The sequence below is a fragment of the Plasmodium malariae genome (assembly GCF_900090045.1).
Source record: "Plasmodium malariae genome assembly, chromosome: 9".
Classification (NCBI taxonomy): domain Eukaryota; phylum Apicomplexa; class Aconoidasida; order Haemosporida; family Plasmodiidae; genus Plasmodium; species Plasmodium malariae.
The window spans coordinates 1,040,815-1,058,649 of record NC_041783.1 but is presented as its reverse complement, the minus strand read 5'-3'; the positions used below and the strand labels follow the sequence as shown (position 1 = coordinate 1,058,649).

The 17,835-nt window shown below is 26.9% G+C and overlaps 1 protein-coding gene across 1 annotated transcript; it reads right to left on the bottom strand.

Moving 5' to 3' along the window:
- Positions 1-1,101: 1,101 nt before the first annotated feature.
- PmUG01_09032100 (dynein heavy chain, putative) lies at positions 1,102-17,553 on the bottom strand (the record flags this gene model as incomplete). The annotated part of the gene is made up of 2 exons (XM_029005013.1): positions 1,102-1,171; positions 1,400-17,553. 2 exons carry the CDS (start codon positions 17,551-17,553, stop codon positions 1,102-1,104), a joined length of 16,224 nt encoding a protein of 5,407 aa, XP_028861645.1.
- Between the last annotated feature and the right edge of the window lie 282 nt (positions 17,554-17,835).

Below are 17,835 nucleotides of genomic sequence, written 5' to 3'. Positions count from 1 at the left end.
GTGTAAATACTTAAGTTTTCTATAAATTTATTAAATCAAAAGTCAATGTGTATAAAATATATTCATGCATTTTTTTCTTAATGTTAAAAAATAAAAATTAGAACATTATAATCATAAGAAGAAGCAATAAAATTTCTATAAAATGTTCTAGTAAAAGTACGCAAAAGGATTTTTTAAATAAATGCATACACCACAACTACAGAATTGGCTCTGTACTTTTATTAAATTATATTCCTTTATTACGTTGTTACTGTGCTACTTTGTCATTTGGCCGCTTTACAGCGTTGTTAATTTTTTATGTTGTAATAACTTTGTTTTTGTTCCCTTCATTTTTTCGTTATTTTTATCATTTCGTTATTTTTATCATTTCGTTATTTTTATCATTTCGTTATTTTTATCATTTCGTTATTTTTATCACTTTGTCATTCTTATCATTTCGTTATTTTTATCATTTAATTATTTTTATTATTTTGTTATTATTATCATTTTGTCATTTTTATCATTTTGCCATTTTTATTATCTTATTATTATCATTTCGCCATTTTTATTATTTTGTTATTATTATCATTTCGTCATTTTTATCATTTTGCCATTTTTATTATCTTATTATTATCATTCCGTTATTTTTGCCATTTTGCTTTTTCGTCTTTTTTTTTTTTTTTTTTTTTTCATTCCATTCCATTTGCAGATGCCATAGCTTTGCGTGGGCATGCAAAAAACAGTTTAATATATAACAAATCGATAATAACAGATTAACAGTAATAATTTTTTGTTAATGGATAATTGTTTTTTTTTTTTAAACCTCAATTTATTAGTAATACCTGGATTAATTGGAAAAAGGGAAAGAGTAAGAAGTAAAAACGAAAGAGTAGAAACAAAAAGGTAAAAATGTAAGAGTAGAAACGAAAAAGTAAGATCGAAAAGGATATATGAAAAATTGAAGAATAAAAAGAAAAAAAGTCAACAATAAGTTTTAATGAGATCACTTATAGTGGGCTCACCTTTCATATTATAATGCAAAAGTGCAAATTTTTAAATAAGGAATGAAATATCTTCCCTAAATAATATATAGAATAATATGTAAAGTAAAAAAATTAAGAACTAATCATCCGATAGGAAAAGGGCAACTCCTGCTAAAATCCATTTATCTTCTATGTCGTCAATCTCTAAGCTGCAAATAGAATAAGAGAGGGTATACATAAATTACGTGTGTAGTGGGGGCGAAAAGTACTGTATTAATAAGAGCAGTCATTCTTTGAGTCATATGTCAAGAAGGGGAAAAGTTCTATGTGGGTATATGTGTGAGTGCATGTGTGCGTGTGCTGGGTGCAGTGTACATGTAATGCTCGTATGTAAGGTATGCTATGTTATGCTTTGAAGTGTTTATATGTAAGGGTACTTCAAATCAATGGAGCAGACGAAGGTGCTTCCCCTATCCGAAGTAATGTAGAGTGGGGTGTTTAATGAGCGGGATTCAACATTATGCTTTAAGAGCTCGTCCTGTTCATTAGTAACACAGTAGACATATACTAAGGGCATGGCAAAGTAAATATTTTTTGGGACTGATTCAATTATGTTACCATAAGAAATGTTATCATTTAAATTATCTTTGTCAAAAACAAAAGTATCATTCTTAGAATTAATGAGCCAAGAGGCACCTTGTAAAAATAGCCCATGTATGTATAAGGAATTGTTTTTGTTATTCAAATCTTCTAATTTCGTTATGTTTGTTACATGCCATTTTAGCTTTAGTTTATCAATAGGGACTCTATTTTCATGAGCAAATTTTTGTTTGATTGCTGTTAAAAAAGATATAGGGTTAAATAATGCAGATAGCCAAACAGAATTTGGTAGGAAAATATTATTTCTGATTTTTGATATCCATTCTTTTATAAAAATAATTCTTAATTTAAAATTATCAAACCACGGCATTAATTTTTTTTTAGAAGGATAAGAATAATTTTTCCATATTTCTGGTATATTATGCAATAATAAAGATTTAATAGCGTTTTGTATTTTATCATTCATGTTTAATATTCCTTCTAGCACTAATTTTATTTCTATTAAAGTGTCATTAATGCATTCAATTAATATATTGAATTTCTCTGCTTCTTTTAAGGCTATTACCATAAAGGTACATGTTTGAATATCGTCTATTTTTAAATCATTTATATCTATTTTTTCTGGCAATTCATTTAGTAAATTATTAATAATTTCATATATTATTTTTGTACTTTTATTACCTCCAGAATGTTTTTCATCCTCCTCATCTTCATTTTCTTCTTCATTTGCATCTAACCTTTTTTTCCTATTTCCCTTCTCATTCTTATTCTTATAATTTTCAGAAGATGTTATTTCTTTATTACCTAATTCTTGTAAATTTTGTAAAATTCTTGAACATTCATTTTTCATATATTCTATTTCTGCATTTATATGTAACCCTAACAAATAGGTCTGTTCTTTGTTGAGTTTCTCATCTATATATTTCTTCAACTGAGTTATGTTATATCTACTGCAATCAGGAAACTTAAATACTTCAAATAGGATATTGTTTTTGGTATTCTTTAAAATACGTTTTTCCTCCAGATCGTTATTTAACATACCGTCATTGTCATTGCCATTGTTATCCAGATCGCTGCTGTTACCACTGATATCACTGTTATCATTGCTAGTGTCACTATGACCGCTTTCTTTATTTCCTTCATTCCTTCCGCTATTCCTACTCCTATTTGAAATGGCATTATTACGAGATCCTTCCACACTCTCGATACTACTTCTCTTACGTTCATTAATTGTAATTATGTTTCTATAAATTTCCATTAGTATATTTTTTACATATGTTTTATTTATTCGTCTATCCCATATATCCGTGATATGACCACCATAAATTATTTCGCCTATTAGGAATAATACGTCAGCTAAAGGAAAAGTTTGATAGCTATTTAAATACCTCTTAATGATATTAAATGAGATTTCTAAATCGTTATCATTAAAAGAATAGGATTGGCTAAAACCAATTTTTCCATATAAAAACCTTCCTAATAATAAACTATGATAATAAGAAAGACCAAATATGACAGTTTTTAACTTGTCATCATATTCCTTATTTTCAAATTTATCAAGACAGCATTTTATGTTATCTTTTAAACTATAAGATTTTTCATTATTTATTCGAAAACATTTTTTTAATAATTTTTCAGGTAATATTTGAGTGTCTTTTTCTGAAGGAATAGCTGAAGATAAAAATAAACGGAAATTTGGATGAGCATCTAAGAAAATTTTATCAAGAATTTCTTCAAATTCCTTTAACCATTTAGTCATTAAATGAATATTTTGTAAAAATATATACCCGCCAGACTTTGATATTTCTTTTAAATATTTCAAAGCAATACTTTCTTGACCTTGTCCCATAGATATGTTAATATATGAAATTTTGTTTTCTTCATCATTATTATTTGTAGAACTATCATTCGATTCCTTAGCACCATTGTATGAAGAAATAGCACTTTGTTTCATCTTTAATTTTGCAATATAATCTTCTATATCTTTAGATGGGTCATTTCCAGAAGTTAACAAAAATAAAACAGGGGTTTTATTATCAATATATTCCTCTAATATATTTTCTAATGCATATGTGTTTTTTTCATCATTAGTCATTTTTATGTGCTTTTTAATATAATTTTTTAAAGCAACCAGGAATCTATCTTTGCGCAAGACCCTAATTAATAACAATTTAGAAAAATCTTTTAAATTATTATATTTTCTAGGTAGTTCTTCATTTTCTACCTTTTCACTTAAAAGCCATTGTTTCCACGACATACTCTCACTTTCAAAACTCTCAGTTAATTTTTCAAAATCTTTTAAATTTTCTAAATTCTTACAATCTTCATATAAATCTTCACTAATAAATGATTTATTCATCAGTTTCTTTTCTATATTATCATTTTCCTTTTTATTCTCTACCTTATATGTGTTGCTATTTAACTTATATTTAGGGTTTATGAAAATTTCTTCTTCTTCCTCAGTTATTTTATCCTTTAACTTTTCTATATTTAACATAATTAAGCATTTCACTATTAATTTGTCCCTTTCTAATAACCCCTTATCTATATACATCCACATCTTTACTATTAGTAAATTTATTAGCATGTTCACTCTTTTTTCAACTTCATTTTTATCTATTTTTATTTCTTCATTCTTGAAATCATCATTTTCGAAATCTTCGCTTTCTGTATCCTCGTCTTTTTCCTCCACATTCGATTCACTTATGGTCTCCTCTTTTGTTTCTTCTATGGGTTCAGCTTTTGCTTCATCTACGAGTTCTTTTGATTCACTTACGGTCTCCGCTTTTGCTGCATCCACGGGTTCGTCTTTTGATTCACTTACGGTTTCCCCTTTTGCTTCATCAGCGGGATCTTCTTTTGCCTCTTCTGCGGGTTCAACTATTTCTACCTTTACATGTTCTGTTTTATCTTCGCTTTCTACAGATTCTATTTTTTCCTTGACAACTTTGAGTTCTACTTTTTCTTCATTTGCCTCTATTTCTATTTTTTCGCTATCTATTTTTACTTCATCAATTTTTACTTCATCATTTTCTACTTCATTTTCTACTTCATCATTTTTTACTTCATCATTTTCTACTTCATTTTCTACTTCATCATTTTTTACTTCATCATTTTTCACTTCATCATTTTTTACTTCATCAGTTTTCACATCATCAGTTTTCACCTCATCAAATTTTACCTCATCAGTTTTCACCTCATCAGTTTTCACCTCATCAGTTTTCACCTCATCAGTTTTCACATCATCAAATTTCACCTCATCAGTTTTCACATCATCAAATTTCACCTTATCAATATTCAGCTCATCCCTTTTTGCTTTAGCCTCTTTCTCCACCGCTACTGTCTGCTTTTCCTCCAACTTTTTTCCTACTTCTTCACTGATATGTTCGTTTACCATTTGTGAACATTCCCCCTCTACTTCACATTTAATATCTGTGCCCTCTTCCAATACGTGTTCTCGAGTACTTTGTCCTTTATCATAATTTTTTATGCTTATGTCTTTTTTCTTTGAATCTTTTTCTTTAGGTGCTACCCCCTCTGATGCATTGTAAGTATTGACTTGGATTGGATTATTTTCTACGTTTTTATGGTATTTCTTTTTTTCTTGTCGATTAGCATTATTACTATTATTATTATTGTTCCTACTACAACCATTGAATGGTTTGTTTTCGGAGCAGTCATTTAAGCACTTAACAAATATTTTTAGGAATATTTCTAAGGAATAGAAGTAGAATGAATGAAGGTTTTTTAGCTTTTGCAGAATGAAGAAGTACATGACGCCTCTTTTTGATAAAGGTCTATATAAATTGATGATAGTATTAATATGTACTTCAGTATTTTTAACGATTTCACTTTTTTTAGCTATATTTTCACTTAATAATTTTGTTTTTTCTAAATTTTCTATTAATGATACGTCTTCTAAAATATCTCCTTTTGCATTAGTTAATTTTTGCAAGATGAATGATTGTAGAAATGATAGCTGACACATATAATCATATTTTAATAAAGATAATTTTTTTTTTTTTTTTGACAAATGGTTGAACTCATTTTCTAAAGTGATAGATAATAAATGCTCTTCCAAATCATCAGGAGTAACAGTAAAATTAATTAAAGAACAAGCAGATTGTATTTCAGGTTGATAATGAGGATTAGATAACTGTGTGTGTAAAATAATATAGAAAGAAGGATGAAATATTAATTCTTTATCATTTATATTAATATAATAATTATTTTTTTTCTTAATAATATTTTTTGATATAATATTATATAGCGTATTATCAATATATTCATCTGCATTTTCTACGATAATTGAATACCCGAATGATATACATTCTTCTATTTTTTTAAGTAACATCTTATCATTAATATCAGTAATAACCAACTTTTCACTTTTTTCTTTCTGACTGTTAATTAGCCATTTTAAACTTTCCATTTGGGGGTCTATAATTATTGGAAACTTCTCACTATTCTCTAGGATAATATTATTTTCAATACAAACAGAATTTAATGTTAATCCCTGTTTACTCAACTTAGCTAAAATTTCTTCATTTATCAACAAATCTAAGTTAAAATTATTTACAAAAAATATATCATATATGATTTCTTCGTTCTTTATGTTATCTCTATTTTCAATATTTTTGTCTGTGTTAGTATTGCTTAGACTAATGTTGTTAGCAGTGAAAGTGACAACGCTAGTATTAGCAGCACTATTGACATCCGCATCTTTATTATTTGTGTAAGCATATTTTTTAGAATTTCCCAATGTTGACTCATCTTTCTCTACCTTAATATTTAACTTTTTGAACATGGTATTAAAGATAGCATTTTGAATTTCATTTTTTTTCTTCAAGGTGTCTACACATTTAGTCATAATTTTATTTCTATATTTTTTGGTAAATCCACCACAAAAAGTAACAAATGTAGAGGATAATAATATATCTGTTAAAATTGTTTTTTTTTTTTTTTTTAAAGTTTGATATTGATTGGACCATGATATTTGCTCACTACTTAGAGCATCTATTAACCTAATAGATAGTTCTAATTTTGTTTTTAATTTTTTTTCTTCTAATATAACTAAATCTCTCTCATAAATAGCATGATCGTACTGATTTATCAAAGCACTTAATTTTGCTTTAAGTGATTGTACTTTTTCACGAACAATCTGTAGTTTTTCATTTGCTTCCTCAAGACTTTTTTTAGTATTATCTAGTAAAATTCTCTTAGGTAATATGTTCTGTATTATTTTATAAAAAGACGTAATGTTTAATACCCATTCAGCTAAACCTGCTGCAGCCTTAGATTTTTTTTGAATGGCATTTTTATTAAAATGAGGTAAATTAATTAAATTTTCAACATATTTAAAGTTACAGTCAGGAACTAAATTTTCATCTATCTTATTTTTATAATCCTTTAACAAGGATATGAATTTCTCTGGATTAATCATCATTTTTTGAGCTGATTTCCAACTCCTATCTTTTATTTTTCCAAATTTGTCTACACATATGGTTGTATCAATTGTAGCAAGTAACTGCATAACAGCCGCAGTAATATCTTCAACACCAGGAGGAGGTTTATTCAGTGTTTTTAATTCTTGAATATTCTTTTTATTTAACGTATTCAAGGCTTCTTCTGCTTGTTCTATTAGAGGTATACCCAAAGTTATATCATTTTCACATTCCTCCTGTTGTTTTAGTACTGTTTTTTGTATTTCTAAACAATTTTTTTCTTCTATATCAGCTAAATCACTTTCTTTTTTAACAATCATTTTTTCATTTCCTATATCTATAGCATACTTTTCAGCGGCTTCTTTTTTTTCCTCTGATATTTTTTTCTTTTCTTTCAAACAATTTTTTATGTTTTCTACGTTCGAACTAGTTTCATTCATTTTAGTAATTCCGCTCTTCAGCATATCCATCTTATTGTTTATATTAGTGATATTTTTTAACAGCATAATATGGTATGTCTTTATGCTCTCCAGGTACAACTTGGGAGTTATATATATATGGGACCTTTCATGGGAATAATAGTACGACGATATGTCCAGTAGATCTTCGTAGCATTCCTTCAAATATTCAGTTATTATGTCTTTTAAATTTACATATTCTTCCTCATTAGGTATCTTTACAGGGGTTGCTTTGGGCCCATTATTATTATTAGTTTTATTGTCGTTATTACCTTTGTTACATTCATTATTATCGCTATAAGCAACCGTGTTGTCACCTCCCTCTATAAGCCCTGAATGGTCACTACCTTTGCTGAGATCGTGTTCTAATCTTTCCATTTTATCTGTTGCGCTGTTAGCAGTATTTGTATTTTCATCTGGGTCATTTTTCAAATTTGTGTGCCTGTCATCCATTGGGGATATCGAATGACTAGGTATATTATTTTCATTTTTGCTCTGATTCATTAATTTTATATATTCGTCATTTATTATTATATCTCCTGTGTTGATATTCATGTATATGTTGTTGACATAGTTTTTACCTACGCACATTAAGGAATCTGCTTCCCAGTTATCATAAATATCTATCATTGTATTATTTAGTATACACTGGAAATTATTTGACTTATCTCTGAAATTGTTACTAGTAGGTGAGAAACATAAAATGAAATGTAAATTGTTATTTACCTTTTTGATATAATAATCAAATATGCTATTATCTGTTTCTTCTATTCCTTCTGATTTGGCTATATTTCTCATGTTGTGTATTATATTATCCTTTTCTTCTTTTGTGTATAAATCTATGATATTATTAGAACACATGTATTCATTAACATATATAAAAAATTTATCATGTATTTTGCTTTCTTTTAGAAATAGAATAATGTCTTCATTTTTCATAGCACATTTATGAAACACATCATGTAAATATTTTTTTATATCATTATCTGTGCAATGTGCTGAAAAGTCCATTTCAAAGAAAGTTTTAGAAGATATATAGGAGGAAAATTTTGAAATGGTTGTTTTTCCACATCCACCTATACCTAACAATAAAGCATGTGATTTTAAGTTATCTACTATTCTAATTAACTTACATATATGCTTTATAGCATCATTAAATAAAACAATATTTAAATTGTAGAAATTATTATATTCATTTAATTCTTCTGTTAAGAATATTGTTAATTCCTCTATATTTTTACATAAATCATAACTCTTATCATGACTGCCTTTGTGAAAATTAGAAAAGAGTAAATTATTATTGTCATATTTCATGACTAATTTATTGATTTCATATTTATTGTACATTTTTTTTATTATATCAATAATAATATTTTTATATTTTCTCTTGTCTTTTTTATTTAGCTTATCTGAGTAAACTCGTTCACATTCATGTAACCACAAAAATAGTAGCTTATCACAATCTTGAAAAGTAGAAGGTGTAGTTGTTAGTAATCCTTTAACTATGCTGTGAATATCTCTCAAATTAAACTCATAATAAAAATAAGTGGCTGTTCGTTTAAATGTTTTTTCAATATTGTAATATAAGGATATAGTAGATTTAAGTATAGACGGAACTAAATCAGATACGTCCTGCTTGAAATTGCTAAAATGACCTTTTAAGAGGACACTAAAAATACTATTAATGGTATTATTTTCAGGGAAGTTAATATTTAAAATAAAAAAATGTCGAAGTAGTCTAGGGTTTACGGTAAAATTTCCCCTATTATAATTCATACAAGAAATAAGTTTAGTGTTTAATATCTTTATTAAATTTAGTTTTTCTAAATCAAACCACGAGTTAGTGTCAATATATTGACATAATAATTCAATGGCACTTTGAGTATTATAATCATCACATTTAGGCATATTAATATCATCAATAAAATAAATTAATTTTTGTTGATAAGGAGGACTAAACTGCTTTCCTGATTTTTTTTCTAAACAACTTTGCATAAGAGATTGTACATTTTTTGAAGTAGTATAATAATTAAAAATCATGTAAAAACTTTTATATTCATCTTTTTCTTCATTTAATATTTTTTTACATAATTGTGTTTTTCCTACACCTGTTTTTCCTATAAATAAAATTGGCATATGTGACTTTAAAAATAATTTAGTTATGTATTTATAAGAACAGCTCTCTACAGTTTCTACAAATATGTCATCCTTTAATAAGGAATTTTCGCTTATCTGATTATTTATTTCCACTTCATCCCATTCTTTAAATTTATTATTTTCAACATAAAAATCGAATACACTAATTTTTCTATTCACTTTAATACTTTTAAACGTATTTTTCCAATATTTATCAAAGCATTTCTTATAATTAACATTATCTTTTTCTCCCAGGAAACTACCAAAACACCATATAACTGAATAAATAAAATAATGTTCAACACTGTCAAAATTATTATCTATTAGTAATATGTCTAATAAGGCAGATAAAGACTGAATATGAGACATTGGGGATACTTTAATAGATGTTTGTAAAGTACTTAGATAAGAAAAAGTTGGCTCCACATACTTATACATTAATTTTTCAAATAATTTTTTTATACTACTGTTAAAATTATGATGCTTATCAATCCATGATAAAAAATAATTTTTCCATAAATCATTTGGGTTAACAGAGAAGTAAACTAATCCAGCTCTAGATATAGTGGCAGGTGTAGCAAACATTAAGTCGCTAAACTCGAATACTAAGTTCATATGATTTTTTAATAATATTCTCTCATTAGAGGATAAGGTTAACACTTTATTATCATCCATAACTGAATTCATATTTTCAATCCAATGAGAATCTAAATTTCCATCAAAAATTATGTAGGCTTTATCACAATCATCTCTTTTAGAATAGTTTCTCATATATTTTGAAAAAACTCCGTCTTTCCATTCTCTTGTTTTTATATGAACATTTCCATATAAATCATCAATATTTATCGACTTCGGATTTATCCTAATACTTACGGTTTTTAAATTTTTCCTTTTTTGATATTCCATTAGCATATTAAATAGAGTAGTTTTTCCACATCCTGCTTCTCCCATAATAAATACACAATGTCTTATATTAATTATATCATTTAGTTGTATAATTTTTTTGACAAAATATTCTAAACCGAATAGGTGGTTCTTTTTGCAAATTTCTGTTAATTCCTTTTCTATTGTGTTTATATTAAAACAATCTTTCTCATTTTCACCTGGTTTGGGCCCCTCTCCACTTGTAAATATATTGTTGTCAGTACTTGTTTTATCTTGGTCATTCCATTCTGCTTCTTTATCTATTTTATCTCCTTTGAGTTCTTCTTTTCCTCCTGTACTGTTCGTACCGTTTTTGCCCGTTTTAGTTTTACTGGACTCCTCCTTATCATTTTTCATTACATCCGAATATATACCACTATGTACATTTTCTTCACCGTTTTTATATCCTACCATATCGTTTCCTACTTTTTGCTCTCTCGCTGTATCTTGGTTTGAGTAAAATATGTCGTTAAGTAAGCCTGAAAATATAGGGCAATTAGAAGAGGATATTTTTGCAATATTAATATCATGTATAGCTGAATAGAGTAATTTATTCTCATCATCATTTGGATAAGTTCTCTTAAGAAATCCTGCCTTTGTTAACACACTTTTAATGCTTCTCAATCCCCAATCACAGTGTTTTTCTTTTAATAAACTTTGAGCTAATTCAAAAAAGGTAGTAAATTTTATGGACAAGTATTTTGCCTCTACGTACCCTTCAGCCATTAACATATTTTCACAAATTTTATTAAAATCAGGAATAATAACTGTAATAGGTCTAAATAATATTTTCAAACTCTCAGGTAATTTTGATCTACCTAAATAATCTGGATTCATAGTTATAAAAACAGCACAATTTTTTTTAACAATTATTTCATCCGAACCAATTATACAAACATTATTATTATTACGTTTACAATCTAATATAGATTTGAATTGAATAGAACAGACAGATAAAACTTCAGGTATTAATCTGTTGAACTCATCAAAACAACACCAACATCCAGTGCTACCTATTCCTTTAAATATATTCCCCATACTTTTATAGTCTAATTGATCTGAACAATTAAATACATAGCAATTTTTTCCAAAAAAACTAGATAAATCTTTTGTAGTTTCTGTTTTACCTGTTCCTGCAGGTCCAGCAGGAGCACATCCCATATATAAACTTAAAGCCTGAGTTGCCGTTATATATATACGACTCGTTAAAGGGGTAATTACTAGTCTTTGATAATTTCCTATATAATCATAAGAATAATTGAAAGAACAATCCATAATTTTTATTTTTATATATAACTCTCTGAAATCTAATGTGTTGTTATCCTTTTTGTACATTTCATCATTTGTCTTACATTCTTCCCCATCTTGTGATATATTATAAGCTTTCTCTTGGGCCATACTACCTGTATTTTCTTTTTGCATATCTGTATGATCTGAATCTTTTTTTTCATTTTTAAAGAATGGATATATTCTTATTTGTGATTGCCAGTCGAACATATTTATTGAAATTGCATTTTTATTTTTTAAAATAACTTCTAATATATCCCTGTAAAAAGTATCTAAAGTAATAATACACATAATTTTAATTCTATTTTTTATGGTTAATTTTTTTTGAACTTTTTTAATAACATTCTCAAGTTGAACTATATGATTTTTATAATATTTCTTTAGTTCCTCATGTATATTTGTACAATCACTTTTACTTAATATACTTTCTACATCATTTACAAAAAATATTGTATTACACAAGATGAATACTTGAGATAGATAATTTTCATCAATCCATATTTCTTTTTCATTATTATATAAATGTTTTAATTTAAATAAATTAGTAATATGATATTTTAAGGTATATTTAATATGTCCTATTATATCGTTTAAGTAGCATTCAACTTTTCCTCTTAGACTTAGAGGTTCATGAAAATTACAAATTTCTTCACCATAGGAGGATATCAGTTTTGTGATAACTTCCTCCTCTTCCGTCCTATTAGTTTCATTTTCTTCACTTGATATATTTATCTTTTTTCCTTCCACCTCACTTGGTGTTCCTTCTAGGAACTTCTGCTCTTTCTGGTCAGGCACATGCATATGTTGTTCTTCATTTTTTAGCTCTTCCCTACTTTCGTTCACACACCCTTTTTCTGATTTTTTGTCCACCTCCAGTTTAACCTCATTTTCCGCTTCGTGCTCACTTAATTTTTCATTTTTTGTAACGAAGCGCCTAATTGATAAAAATATTTTTTGCACATGAGTATTAACGAGCTTAAAATTATTGCCATTAGATAAGATATCTATCAAATCAGTTGAGGATATAAAAAAAAACCTAGGAAATGATTTTCTTTTAGAATCTAGATACTCATTTAACGGTTTTTCACTTTTGCACAATTTGACTTTTAGCTCTTCTAATTTTTCTACTATACCTTCTTCATTAGAAAAAACTATTACCTTTGTGTTATTATCATTTATCTGTTTTAGCATTTCTAAATATTCATCATTTATAGTTAGAAAAAATTTTGAATAGAGTGGTAGCTCCTTTTTTACCTCCTCTGAATAAACATACATATTTTGCAAATACAGCCAAAGCTTTTCTATATCTTTTAATAGTTGTATCACTTCATATATATTCGAAATTTTTTTTTGCCATAAATTTAATTCTGTTGAAAAGAAGAGAAAATATTTTGAAGAAAAACAGTTCTGTAAAGTTACTTGATGTTCTTCTATGGTGTCTATACACACATCTTCTATATAAGTTAGTATAATATCATTTTTATAATTTTTATTTTTAAAATATATATTATCCCAGTATTCTTCAAATTTATTTATTGTTTCTTCTATTATTTTTTCGTTGCATGCTTTTATTATCACTTCTTCAATGGTATCATGATATTTCATTACATTCAATTTATAAAAGTAAACTGTTAAAGTATTGTCATCAATTAATATACTGATTTTTTCTTCTTTATTTTTTTCCTTTTCTTCATTTATATTATATTCTATTTCTTTTATGTGTCTTTCTTTGATAAAAGGTTTTTTTAGTTCACTTAACACAGAAATGAATTTTATAGTTTCTTTCAATTTTATTGTTTCCTCTTTACATATATTATGTTTCCTGTCAACTTTTATTTGTTTGAAATTATTTTGTAATTTTTTAACTTGCATATCAAAATCTTCGATATCTAAATCTTTAAACGGAGAGAACAAAAATCCGTTCAAAATTTCTTCTTTTTTTTTTATGAACATCCATAATTTCTCTATTTCATTTATTTCATTGTTCATATCTTCTATGTTTTTATTCAACTCTTCTACATTATCTATTTTTATTATATTGTCCGAAATTTGTTTTACTTTTGTTACTTCTTCTTTTATTTCTGTTAGGTAGTTTTTGGTTGTTTCTAGTTCTTTTAAAGAAGCCTCATAACCATTGTTATGAATATAAACACTTGATATTTCTAAATTTTTTTTAATATTAATAAATTTGTTGAAGTTTAATTTTAACTTTTTAATACTTTCTTTTTCTTCATTTATGAATTCTTCCTTCAGTTCCTTTTCCTTTTTACAAATACAAACAGATCTTAATTTATAATAAAAAATTAATAAATTTCGGATGACTTCTATTTTATTCTCATCTATTTGTGTTAAATATTCTTCATATAAGTAATTGGTTTTACTTTCAACCCCATTTCTTTCCTTCCTATTTCTCTCATTTGTTGCTGTCTTTATATCTGCTGTACCATCATTTTTTTTCATATTATCTTTTTTATTTCTTAGGCTTAATTCTTCATTGTTCAAAAGTAAAATACAATTTTTTAGCTTTTTCATTAAATTTGAGTCAACATAGTCCATAAAATTTAATTTATTTTCATTTATAAAATCAATCAGCTTTTCATTCTCTTTTATTTTTAAAAATAAGTTGCTCATTATCATACCGTTGTAGTTGTGTTCTCCTAAATCTGTTTTTACTTGTGAAATTTTTTTTGTTTCCGCTGAAGGGTCTGTTCCACTTCCTATACCTTCCTCCTCATGAGGATTCCTTTGGATATTAGAGGTATCACCTCTATCATGTCCATTAAGTTCATCACAACCATGGCTTCTACAGCCTCCTTCAACGTTTCCTCCGTCATTTCCTAACTCTTTTTTTTTACCTCTTTCATTATGTATTAAATTGATGATCTCTTTCTCAATGTACGATTCATCCTCCAGAAAAGCGTCCACAATGTTTCCCCCTCTATGTAACTCCTCTAAAATGTTTTCCATCTTATTTATATCTATAATTCCATAGAGCATATACTGTTCGATTATATTAATATCATATATAGATTTAGAAAATTTATTTAAAAAGTTTTCAATATTAACATTTAGTTCAATCAAATTATTTGTATTCCTATTTTTATTTTTAATTAGATCAAGTATACATTCCCCTTTTTTTATTAAATCCTCTAACCTATTGTTGACAAAGTTTTTTACATAAGTTGTTTTTTCCTGTGTTTCCTTATGCACCTTTAGAACAAATGGACTATTTTGTATGTCTTCTTCTTTAATTTTTACCGTTATTCGCAATGTTCCTTTGTAGGATAATACATTTTCATTATTAGTTCCATCAACTGTGTTAATATTTCCATTTTCCTTATCACTACCTTTAATTTGTATCATATTTATTGCATCTTTGCTCTCAACAAGAGTTACAGCACTCGTGTTTGTTCCATTGTTCCTATCCTTATTTATACTTTCATGCATTACGCCTATATTAGAGCTATCTTCGTCTGTAACTACTTCCGTAAGTGTTTTCCCTGTAGCTACTCCTGTAGTTACTTGCCCTGTGACTACTTCGCCCTTTTCATTGGACAGTTTGATTTGTCTCTCTTCCATTTCTTCCATTTTTTTTTCGTGAAATGGAAAATATTTAACTATGTAGAAACCGTTGTTCACGTCGTAAACAGAGTATTTTAAAGAATGACTTTCATTTTCTTGCTCATATATAATAGATATTTGAAACTTGTCTCCACCAATTTTTTTATTTTCATTTAAGGAGTTTCTAGCAATTAAAAAGAAAATATTTTCTTCTTTTAAACATACGGGTTCTAATAAACCAGTTCCAAAAATTAACGTATTTTTCGGATCAATATTGTAATAATATTCTAAGGCACAACTATTGGTTGTATAGCATTTATCATTAATAGATAGTTGGACATCACATATATTATTTTTTATTTTATTTTTGGCATTTGGTGCAATTGTATATATATTATTTTCATTTATATAAATACCTTCACTAAATAAATTCACCTCTCCGGATTTGAATTTTACAACAATTTTTCCTTCATTATTGAAACCTTTTCCTCTCACTAAAATTTTCTTATTTCCATCTATATCGCAGTATCTTGGCCATAAACTAAAAATTGCATATTTAGGTCCTATAATTCTACTAATATTCATAATATATATTTTTTTCTTAGAATCTGTAATAATTAAATTAGAATCAACAAAATCGTAGGTAATAGAACAGAATGTTATGTTAGTAGGAGTAACATCTTCATGTATGTCACTCTTTTCACTTTTTTCATCTCTTTCTCCTGTATCTCCTCTTTCGCCCTTTTTTTTCTCCCCTTCGATTAAGTGGTTCATGTTATTTCCATACATTATTCCGTTTTTGTTTTGTGCAGTGGTGGTAATACTGTCATAAGGACCACTATCACTACTCTTGGTGCCCTCCTTACTTTTAACGACATTGTATTTTAACTCCTCTAATTTAAAGGTGTCATACAGCTTTAACATGTTCAACTCAGTGTTGTTATATTCTATCTTTCTATTTCCCTTTTCATCGCTAATTATATTGTACCCTCCAAAAATGAAAATTATATTTCTGTCTATAGATTCTACTAATACGCTCCTGCAGAACACTTTTGAAACATTAAAAGAATAAGAGAAGTCGACTTCAGACCATTCACTCTTTTTTAAATTACATGAATACATATCATTAAAACTTACTTCAGAATTTGTTCCTCCTAATATAAATAAATTATTTCCATTTATAAAGGAAATATGTCCATACCTTTGGAAAGGAATACTTCCTTTGCAAGATCTTAACAACCATTCGTTATTTAACATATTATATTCATATAGATCATTGTAACTACTTCTATCATATCCACCATAGCCACCAAACACTATCAGACTGAAATATTCGTAAGTAGATGCATTATTTACTAATATTTTATTATTTTTTACACTAATTTCCTCTTTTTTGCTCTCCTCTTGTGTGTTTTCTATATTTGATTTTCTTACTATATATAAATCTAAACTAGAATAGTAACGAGGAGAGGGAACATTATTTACTTGCCCCTCTCCACTGCTATTATTAGCATTGCTACTATTGTTGTTAGTATTGCTAATACTGTTGTTAATGTTACTACTATTGCTATTACTATTATTATGATTATAATATCTTAAATACTTTTTTAAATTTTTAACATTAATATTATCTAAAATAGAATCGTTGTCATTATTATTATCATCATCATCATCCTCGTAATCGTCCTCCTCTATGCTTGTACAGTTGTTGTCTAACTCATTTATATTTCCATTCCTATATATTTCTATTTCTCCATCATGTACATTTCCATCTTCACATTTATCTTTACAAATAAGTTTTATTTCAACAAACGTTTTGTTTAAACTATTGAATATCCATAAATCATTTAAAGCTATAAATGGTACTTCACTATTTAGCCCACCAAAAATTAGTACATAGTTTTCTAAGAAACTACAAGAGCTATGATAACATCGAACAGTTGGCTTAATTTTACTTATGATATTTTCATATTCTACTTGCTCTTTATTTATATGAATCAAATAAGCATCATTACATATAGAGCCATTATTTTCTTCAACATTTATTTTAAACCCTCCAAAAAATAATAACCCACTTACTGTGTAATCAACACTATAACCTATAATATTTTGTTCTTGAATATTACTTTTAAGCTCTGTTAAATTTAATGCATCATAATTATGTTCAGAAAATTTTGTCATATTTATACATATATATATATATATATCTATTTAGAAAATAGCGGTATACGTAAAATAAATTTTATTTTTTATCCTTATAGTGACTGTAAATATAAGCCACAAAAAAAAAGAAAAAAAAAAGAGATAAAGGAAGAGAAAAAGAAAAACAATTAGACATGCTTATACATTATTTTATACTGATGAAAAAGAAAGAAGAAAGAGGAGAAAGAGAGCAAAAAAGGAAGAGACGAAGAAAGAAACTTTTTTTATTATAACAAAGTTCGCATGCTATTATACACTTAT